This window comes from Hyla sarda, chromosome 4 (genome assembly GCF_029499605.1).
Source record: "Hyla sarda isolate aHylSar1 chromosome 4, aHylSar1.hap1, whole genome shotgun sequence".
NCBI classification, from domain to species: Eukaryota; Metazoa; Chordata; class Amphibia; order Anura; family Hylidae; genus Hyla; species Hyla sarda.
The window spans coordinates 254,100,364-254,110,950 of record NC_079192.1 but is presented as its reverse complement, the minus strand read 5'-3'; the positions used below and the strand labels follow the sequence as shown (position 1 = coordinate 254,110,950).

The window sequence follows — 10,587 nt, the reverse complement described above, 5'->3', positions numbered from 1 at the left end:
GAAATTTTCCTGCATGTAGTTATGATTTTTTCCAGAAGTACGAAAAAATCAAACCTACATAAGTAGGGTATCTTTTTATGGACCTACAGAATAAAGAGAAGGTGTCATTTTTACCGAAAATGTACTGTGTAGAAATGGAAACCCCCAAAATTACAAAATTGTGTTTATTCTTCAATTTTGTCTATTTCTAATTTTTCTATTTCGCTGTAGATTTTTGGGTAAAATTACTGACGTGATTACAAAGTAGAATTGGTGGCGCAAAAAATAAGCCATCATATGGATTTTAACCTCTTAAGGACGCAGGGCGTATGGATACGCCCTGCATTCCGAGTCCTTAAGGACGCAGGGCGTATCCATACGCCCGTGGGAATTCCGGTCCCCACCGCTAGCCGGTTGGGGACCGGAGCCGGATGCCTGCTGAAATCATTCAGCAGGCATCCCAGCATATCGCCCAGGGGGGTCATTATGCCCCCCCATGTCTGCGATGGCCGCAGATCGCTGGACAATTCAGTCCAGCGATCTGCGGCGATTCTGGGTCAACCGGGTCTCCACAGCCAGAGCCTGCAGGGGTGAGGTGGCACTGGTGCCACCTCACGATCGCCCTGATTCGTCGGCCGGATTACCGGCCGACCAATCAGGGCGCCTGCTGCGGGCGTCACTCCCGCACCCGCTCCGCCTCTCTTCCGGAGGAAGTGAGCGTGTGCGGGAAGACGACCCCGGGTTCTGGGGACCCCGATCCCCGGCGTCCCTGTTGGGAACGGGGCCCCAGGAGCGACGGCGGCGGTGGGACTGACCTGTTCCTTGAGCAGCAGCAGGAGGTGAGTGACAGCCTCCTGCTGTTGCTTAGCAACAGCTCCCTGCATGCAAAAAGGGCATGCTGGGAGCTGTAGTTATGCAACAGCAGGAGGCAGACCACCACAACTCCCAGCATTCCCTTATGGGCATGCTGGGACTTATGGTTTTGCAACAGCTGGAGGCACATTTTTTCTATGGAAAAGTGTACCTTCAGCTGTTGTATAACTACAACTCCCAGCTTGCACAAACAGCTAAAGTGCATGCTGGGAGTTGTAGTGGTGCACCTGCTGGTTGCATAACTACAACTCCCAGCATGCCCATTGGCTGTCGGTGACTGCTGAGAGTTGTAGTTTTGCAACAGCTGAAGGCACACTGGTTGTGAAACTCAGTTTTTTTTTTTATCTAACTCAGTGTTTCACGAACGGTGTGCCTCCAGCTGTTGCATAACTACAACTCCCAGCAGTCACCTTACACCATGCACCGTACATGCTGGGAGTTGTAGTTTTGCAACAGCTGGAGGCACACTGGTTTTGAAACACTGAGTAAGGTCACAAACTCAGTGATACATAACCAGTGTGCCTACAGCTGTTGCAAAACTAAAACTCTCAGCTTGTACAGTCTGTCAGCGCATGCTGGGAGTTGTAGTTTTGCAACAGCTGGATGTCCCCCCCCCAATGTGAATGTACAGGGTACACTCACATGGGCAGAGGTTTACAGTAAGTATCGGGCTGCAAGTTTTAGCTGCGGCAAATTTTCTGCAACAGCTCAAACTGCCAGCGAGAAACTACTGTGAACCCCTGCCCCTGCGACTGTCCCCTAAAAACACTACACTACCACAAAAAATAAAATAAAAAGTAAAAAACACTACATATACACATACCCCTACACAGCCCCCCTCCCCTCCCCAATAAAAATGAAAAACGTCTGGTACGCCACGGTTTCCAAAACGGAGCCTCCAGCTGTTGCAAAACAACTACTCCCAGTATTGCCAGATAGCCACTGACTGTCCAGGCATGCTGGGAGTTTTACAACAGCTGGAGGCACCCTGTTTGGGAATCACTGGCGTAGAATTCCCCTATGTCCACCCCTATGCAATCCCTAATTTAGGCCTCAAATGTGCATGGCACTCTCACTTTGGAGCCCTGTTGTATTTCAAGGCAACAGTTTAGGGTCACATATGGGGTATCGCCGTACTCGGGAGAAATTGTGTTACAAATTTTGGGGGGTATTTTCTGCTTTTACCCTTTTTAAAAATGTAAAATATTTGGGAAAAGAAGCATTTTTTTACATATGCAATAGTCGTGAAACGCCTGTGGGGTATTAAGGTTCACTTAACCCCTTGTTACATTCCCCGAGGGCTCTAGTTTCCAAAATGGTATACCATGTGTTTTTTTTTTTGCTGTCCTGGCACCATAGGGGCTTCCTAAATACGGCATGCCCCCAGAGCAAAATTTGCTTTCAAAAAGCCAAATGTGACTCCTTCTCTTCTGAGACCTGTAGTGCACCAGCAGAGCACTTTTCACCCCCATATGGGGTGTTTTCTGAATCGGGAGAAATTGGGCTTAAATTTATGGGGGTATTTTCTGCTTTAACCCTTTGTAAAAATGTAAATTTTTTGGGAAACCAAGCATTTTAGGTAAAATTTTTATTTTTTTTTTTACATATGCAAAAGTCGTGAAACACCTGTAGGGTATTAAGGTTCACTTTACCCCTTGTTACGTTCCCCGAGGGGTCTAGTTTCCAAAATGGTATGCCATGTGTTTTTTTTTTTTTTGCTGTCCTGGCACCATAGGGGCTTCCTAAAGGTGACATGCCCCCCAAAAACCATTTGACGCTCCTTCCCTTCTGAGCCTTCTATTGCACCCGCCGAACAATTAACATAGACATATGAGGTATGTGCTTATTCGAGAGAAATTGGGTTTCAAACACAAATAAAAATTTTCTCCGTTTTACCCCTTGCAAAAATTCAAAAATTGGGTCTACAAGAAAATGCGAGTGTAAAAAATGAAGATTGTGAATTTTCTCCTTCACTTTGCTGCTATTCCTGTGAAACCCCTAAAGGGTTAATACACTTATTGAATGTCATTTTGAATACTTTGGGGGGTGCAGTTTTTATAATGGGGTCTTTTATGGGGTATTTCTAATATGAAGACCCTTCAAATCCACTCCAAACCTGAACTGGTCCCTGAAAAAAAGCAAGTTTGAAAATTTTGTGAAAAATTTCCAAATTGCTGCTGAACTTTGAAGCCCTCTGGTGTCTTCCAAAAGTAAAAACTCATAAATTCTATGATGCAAACATAAAGTAGACATATTGTATATGTGAATAAAAAAAAAATTATTTGGAATATCCATTTTCCTTACAAGCAGAGAGCTTCAAAGTTAGAAAAATGCTAAATTTTCAATTTTTTCATCAAAATTTGGGAATTTTTTACCAAGAAAGGATGCAAGTTACCACAAAATTTTACCACTATGTTAAAGTAGAATATGTCACAAAAAAACAATCTCTGAATCAGAATGATAACTAAAAGCATCCCAGAGTTATTAATGTTTAACCTCTTAAGGATGCAGGGCGTATGGATACTGGTTGTGAAACTCAGTTTTTTTTTACCTAACTCAGTGTTTCACGACCGGTGTGCCTCTAGCTGTTGCAAACTACAACTCCCAGCAGTCACCTTACACCATGCACCGTACATGCTGGGAGTTGTAGTTTTGCAACAGCTGGAGGCACACTGGTTTTGAAACACTGAGTAAGGTCACAAACTCTGTGATACATAACCAGTGTGCCTCCAGCTGTTGCAAAACTAAAACTCTCAGCATGTACAGTCTGTCAGCGCATGCTGGGAGTTGTAGTTTTGCAACAGCTGGATGTCCCCCCCAATGTGAACGTACAGGGTACACTCACATGGGCGGAGGCTTACAGTAAGTATCGGGCTGCAAGTTTGAGCTGCAGCAAATTTTCTGCAACAGCTCAAACTGCCAGCGAGAAACTACTGTGAACCCCCGCCCGTGCGACTGTACCCTAAAAACACTACACTACACTAACAAAAAATAAAATAAAAAGTAAAAAACACTATGTATACACATACCCCTACACAGCCCCCCTCCCCTCCCCAATAAAAATGAAAAACGTCTGGTTCGCCACGGTTTCCAAAACGGAGCCTCCAGCTGTTGCAAAACAACAACTCCCAGTATTGTTGGACAGCCGATGACTGTCCAGGCATGCTGGGAGTTTTGCAACAGCTGGAGGCCCCCTGTTTGGGAATCACTGGCGTAGAATACCCCTATGTCCACCCCTATGCAATCCCTAATTTAGGCCTCAAATGCGCATGGCGCTCTCACTTTGGAGCCTTGTCGTATTTCAAGGCAACAGTTAAGGGTCACATATGGGGTATCGCCGTACTCGGGAGAAATTGGGCTTCAAATTTTGGGGGGTATTTTCTGCTTTTACCCTTTTTAAAAATGTAAAGTTTTTGGGAAAAGAAGCATTTTAGGTAAAATTTTTTATTTTTTTTTTTACATATGCAATAGTCGTGAAACGCCTGTGGGGTATTAAGGTTCACTTAACCCCTTGTTACATTCCCCGAGGGCTCTAGTTTCCAAAATGGTATGCCATGTGGGGTTATTTTGCGGTCCTGGCACCATAGGGGCTTCCTAAATACGGCATGCCCCCAGAGCAAAATTTGCTTTCAAAAAGCCAAATGTGACTCCTTCTCTTCTGTGACCTGTAGTGCGCCAGCAGAGCACTTTTCACCCCCATATGGGGTGTTTTCTGAATCGGGAGAAATTGGGCTTCAAATTTTGGGGGGTATTTTCTGCTTTAACCCTTTGTATAAATGTAAATTTTTTGGGAAACCAAGCATTTTAGGTAATTTTTTTTATTTTTTTTTTTACATATGCAAAAGTCGTGAAACACCTGTAGGGTATTAAGGTTCACATTACCCCTTGTTACGTTCCCCGAGGGTTCTAGTTTCCAAAATGGTATGCCATGTGGGGTTTTTTGCTGTTCTGGCACCATAGGGGCTTCCTAAAGGTGACATGCCCCTCAAAAACCATTTGACGCTCCTTCCCTTCTGAGCCCTCTACTGCGCCCGCCCCACTTTACATAGACATATGAGGTATGTCCTTACTCGAGAGAAATTGGGTTTCAAATACAAGTAAAAATTTTCTCCTTTTTACCCCTTGCAAAAATTAAAAAATTGGGTCTACAAGAACATGCGAGTGTAAAAAATGAAGATTGTGAATTTTCTCCTTCACTTTGCTGCTATTCCTGTGAAACCCGTAAAGGGTTAAAACGCTTACTGAATGTCATTTTGAATACTTTGGGGGGTGCAGTTTTTATAATGGGGTAATTTATGGGGTATTTCTAATATGAAGACCCTTCAAATCTACTTCAAACCTGAACTGGTCCCTGAAAAAAAGCGAGTTTCAAAATTTTGTAAAAAATTGGAAAATTGCTGCTGAACTTTGAAGCCCTCTGGTGTCTTCCAAAAGTAAAAACTCATCAATTTTATGATGCAAATATAAAGTAGACATATTGTATATGTGAATAAAAAAAAATTTGGGGGAATATCCATTTTCCTTACAAGCAGAGAGCTTCAAAGTTAGAAAAATGCAAAATTTTCAAATTTTTCATCAAATTTTGGGATTTTTCACCAAGAAAGGATGCAAGTTACCAAAAAATTTTACCACTATGTTAAAGTAGAATATGTCACGAAAAAACAATCTCAGAATCAGAATGATAAGTAAAAGCATTCCAGAGTTATCAATGTTTAAAGTGACAGTGGTCAGATGTGCAAAAAATGGCCGAGTCCTTAAGGTGAAAAAGGGCTCAGTCCTTAAGGTGCAAAATTTTGTTATGATTTTTTTTTTTTTTAAAGGTAATGAGAAAAAACGAAAGTTAAAAAATGGAAAAACCCTGGGTCATTAAGGGGTTAAACATCTTCCATTTAAGAATTCTGGAGGCCACTGTGCTTTCGGTAAAGTGTTTTTTGTCCATTTCTCCTGATCTGTGGCTCCACACAATCCTGTCTCTGAGTTCTACAGGCAGTTCTTTCCACTTCATGGTTTGGTTTTTGCTGTGATACACATTGTCAGCTATGAGACCTTGTATATAAACAGGTGACTGATGGACGTGAAGAAACATCTCAAGAGATGATTGGAGGCCCCAGAGCTAAATTGTAATTGTCATAACAAAGCGTTTGACTCCTTATGCCTGTGCGAATTTTATTTTTTCCTTTTTTTGCATGCCTTGTATGTGGTGGTAATACTAGTGGTCATGGTGTTGCACAATCATTTGTCCCTTGTATAGTGGTGTTTTTGGTGTGTGTAGTAGTTTTTATTCATTCCTAGCAATATGATGATATTCGATAGTCTCTGCAGTAATATGTGGTCCTGGTGTCAAGGGATTTTATTTAATTAAACCAGTGTTTCCCAACCAGGGTGCCTCCAGCTGTTGCAAAACTACAACTTCCAGAATGCCTGGACAGCCACAGTTCTGCAACAGCTGGGGGCACACTTGTTAGGAAACACTGCCCTGGGGGGTGCTCCCTCTCTCCAGGCTCAGCAGTGGCTCTCCCTCCTAGGACCCCCACTTTACAATACGGTAATACCGTAATGTACACAGCCCCGCCTGCCGCACGCGTTACGCCTCCGTGCAGATAGTGTCACGTTTCTCCATTCTGTCGTCTCCGCCCCCCACAGTTTTCCAACCGCGCCCCCGGATCCAGGGCTTGGAGTCAGCTCCCGGAAGGAAGAGGCCGACGAGCTGGCCCGGCCCGGGGGACAGTGGGATGAGGTGGCCGGCATCGCGGCTGGTGCTGCTGTGCCTGGTCTGCGGCTTCTGCTCGCTGCTGTATGCCCTGACGCAGAGGGGGAGCGGGGGTACTGAGGGGCAGGACCCCGTCGCCCTCTCTTCCTCAGCAGTGTGGCGAGGGGCGCCCGGTGTGCGGCACAGGTGAGTAGTGCGCGTTACCGGACCGGCACGTGTGGTAGTTGTGGGACCTATAGGCAGTGCCCAAATGGGATATATGAGGGGCCTGTATCTGATATTACTGTATTACTACTCCACCATGCCTGGCAGTGACAAGTAGAAGAAAACTCTTAGTACATGAGTGTTCACACTATGGTCATCCATAATGCTGCTATCACTGCTATATATCCATTTTTAAACTGTTCACTGTTTGGGATTTCAGTATTTATGATGTGAGGTGTAGCCCATCACTCAATTCACTCATAGATAATCTGTCTGACGTGAGCACAGGATGGTGTTGGTACAGTCCATGATGTTTCTTTACACGTCTAACATACCGGCATGTAAGGGGCTCAACACACAGGCGTATTATCATGTCTGTCTGTCCGTAAGCCTTCAGACCCGAACAGAGAGCAAGGTGTCGGTACCGTCAGACCCGAACAGAGAGCAAGGTGTCGGTACCGTCAGACCCGAACAGAGAGCAAGGTGTCGGTACCGTCAGACCCGAACAGAGAGCAAGGTGTCGGTACCGTCAGACCCGAACAGAGAGCAAGGTGTCGGTACCGTCAGACCCGAACAGAGAGCAAGGTGTCGGTACCGTCAGACCCGAACAGAGAGCAAGGTGTCGGTACCGTCAGACCCGAACAGAGAGCAAGGTGTCGGTACCGTCAGACCCGAACAGAGAGCAAGGTGTCGGTACCGTCAGACCCGAACAGAGAGCAAGGTGTCGGTACCGTCAGACCCGAACAGAGAGCAAGGTGTCGGTACCGTCAGACCCGAACAGAGAGCAAGGTGTCGGTACCGTCAGACCCGAACAGAGAGCAAGGTGTCGGTACCGTCAGACCCGAACAGAGAGCAAGGTGTCGGTACCGTCAGACCCGAACAGAGAGCAAGGTGTCGGTACCGTCAGACCCGAACAGAGAGCAAGGTGTCGGTACCGTCAGACCCGAACAGAGAGCAAGGTGTCGGTACCGTCAGACCCGAACAGAGAGCAAGGTGTCGGTACCGTCAGACCCGATCAGAGAGCAAGGTGTCGGTACCGTCAGACCCGAACAGAGAGCAAGGTGTCGGTACCGTCAGACCCGATCAGAGAGCAAGGTGTCGGTACCGTCAGACCCGAACAGAGAGCAAGGTGTCGGTACCGTCGGTTGCCGCAGCTCAAATTTCTAGCGGGGAACTCACTGTAATCTGCCGCCAGTGTGAATGTAGCCTGTACATTCACATGGGAGGGGGGGGTCAAAACTACAACTCCCAGCATGCACTGACAGTGCTTGCTGGAAGTTGTAGTTTTGCAACAGCTAGAGGCACACTGGCTGGAAAACCTTGAGTTAGGTTCTATGACCTAACTCAGTATTTTCCAACCAGTGTGCCTCCAGCTTTTGCAAAACTACAACTCCCAGCATGTACTGATTGCGGAAGGGCATGCTGGGAGATGTAGTTATGCAATGGCTGGAGGCACACAAGTACAACTCCCAGCATGCCAAGACAGCCTTATGCTGTTCCTGAATGCTGGGAGTTGTAGTTTTGCAAGATTTAGAGGGGTTCAAGTTGTAAATCACTGTCCAGTGGTCTCAAAACTGTGGCCCTCCAGATGTTGCAAAACTACAACTCGCAGCATGCCCAGACAGCAAACTGCTGTCTGGGCATGCTGAGAGTTGTAGTTTTGCAACATCTGGAGGGCTACAGTTTGAGACCACTTAGTGATCTACAACCTGAACCCCTCTAAATATTGCAAAACTACAAGTCCCAGCATGCCCACACAGCAAACAGCTGTCTGGGCATGCTGGGAGTTGTAGTTTTGCAACATCTGGAGGGCCACGGTTTAGAGACCACTGTAAACTGTGGCCCTCCGGATGTTGCTAGGCAACAACTCACCTAGCAGGCCCCGGAAATATTGCTGCCGTCGCACGTGGGGGAGGATCGCGAACGGGGATCCAGGTAGGGACCTCCGGCGCCGACCTTCCCTGGACGGTTCCCCCGTTTTGCCCGGACACCGATAGGTGGGCAAAGCGGGGGAACCGAACTTTAACCCCCCCTCCCCCGGTCTGCTATCGGTCGGTCGCTCGGCCGACCAATAGCAGGGATAGGAGGGGTGACACCCCTGCCACCAAACTCCTATCCCTTTAGGGGGTTCGAGGGTGTCTTGGACACCCCCGATCCTTCTTATTTTCCGGGTCACCAATGACCCGGAATTGCGCAGATCGCAGGTCTGAATTGACCTGCGATTTGCGCGCATCGCGGTCATGGGGGGTCTCAGGACCCCCCTCGGCGATGTGCCGGGATGCCTGCTGTTAGATAACAGCAGTCATCCCGGCCCAATCACCGCTAACGGTGACGCGGCGCTCCCGGAACCCCGCAACGTACATGTACGTCGCCGCGCGCCAAGTGACACTTCGCGGCGCCGTACATGTACGTCGCTCGTCGTGAAGGGGTTAATACTTTAGTCCCCTCTTCGTTGCGCACATTAAATTAGTCATTTAATTCCGCTCCTGAAAATAGGCCTGTTCTCTGCTCCGCCAGCATGTCACATGACCTGTGACATCACTGACTTCGTCAATGAGGTCTTCTATACCTGGTTTATGGGCTAGGAGGTTGGCATAACTAGCCTAGACATCACTAGAAGAAGGAAAAATAGACATGATACCTTAAGGAAAAGTGATTTATTTTTTTCTCCTGCTCTCTAAAAAACGTCCCTAAAATTGTCAGACTCTGACTACAACACAGTTGTTTGCTTTTTTTTGAAGATTGCTACAACAGTTTTGGAGATAAAGGAAGATAAAATATGTCAGTTTTGAATCTACAATATATTTATAGAAACAAAAGAAAATCAGAGCTCCTCATAGGGCACTATATCTTAGTATAATACAGGAGTACAGATGTGGGAGGTGGAAATCCCGGCAGGTGTTTCCTTTTCCTTCCAGTGAAGATCTCTCTCTGTCTCTGTCTCTCTGTCTCTGTCTCTCTGTCTCTGTCTCTCTGTCTCTGTCTCTCTGTCTCTGTCTCTCTGTCTCTGTCTCTCTGTCTCTGTCTCTCTGTCTCTGTCTCTCTGTCTCTGTCTCTCTGTCTCTGTCTCTCTGTCTCTGTCTCTCTGTCTCTGTCTCTCTTTCTCTCTCTCTTTTATATTGTATACATCACAGCAATGTTTCTGTCCTACCACAGGACCATTTTCAAACTACTTTTTTTCAACAATTTTTGGAGTGCTGCACCATAGTTTTATCTATACATGGTGCATGGATTTGGATGAGTAGTGCTGCAATATACTCTTTTTGTAAATTAGCTGGATGCAGGTTGTGGGAAACCCTGGCAGGGGGTGGTCCCAAACCTGTCTTGACTTGCAGTATCGGCACTTCACCGATAGAAGTAGTTCTCGCGGACATTTTACTGTGAAAACTTTTAATTCACCACAGTGTATGTTGTACAGAGGCAAATTTGTTACACAGAAAGCTGGGTGCTCCAAACAACGCGTTTCGAGAGGGGATTCCTCTCTGTCAGGTGGGACTTGACGATTAGAGGAATCCCCTCTCGAAACACATTGTCCTGAGCCCCCAGCTATCTGTGTAACTAATTTGCCTCTGTATAACATACTCTGGTGAATAAAAAACTTTCACAGTAAACTGTCCGCGAGAACTACTTCTAGCGCCAATACCGGAAGTCGGATTTGGGACCACCCCCAGGCGGGGATTCCCACAACCTGCATCCACAGCTGCTTTCCTGACCGCTGCCAGTGGTACCGACGATTGGCGGCTCACGGACCGTGCCGCAACCCAACACAAAGCAATTCCCAGTGTTGTGCCTGCCAATAACACAACTGGTTAAGGTGAGCA

The 10,587-nt window shown here is 46.6% G+C and overlaps 1 protein-coding gene across 3 annotated transcripts in view; it reads left to right on the top strand.

The window, feature by feature from the left end:
• Positions 1-6,080: 6,080 nt before the first annotated feature.
• The window catches only part of GXYLT1 (glucoside xylosyltransferase 1), a 57,713-nt gene continuing 53,206 nt past the window's right edge, over positions 6,081-10,587 (top strand). The window contains exon 1 of one of the 3 annotated variants that reach the window (XM_056573944.1): positions 6,081-6,748. In XM_056573944.1, the coding sequence (XP_056429919.1) occupies positions 6,585-6,748 (164 nt within the window). In that variant the 5' untranslated portion in view covers positions 6,081-6,584. The remainder of the gene's footprint in view (positions 6,749-10,587) is intronic. The other 2 variants (XM_056573945.1, XR_008892676.1) reach the window with 2 other exon arrangements.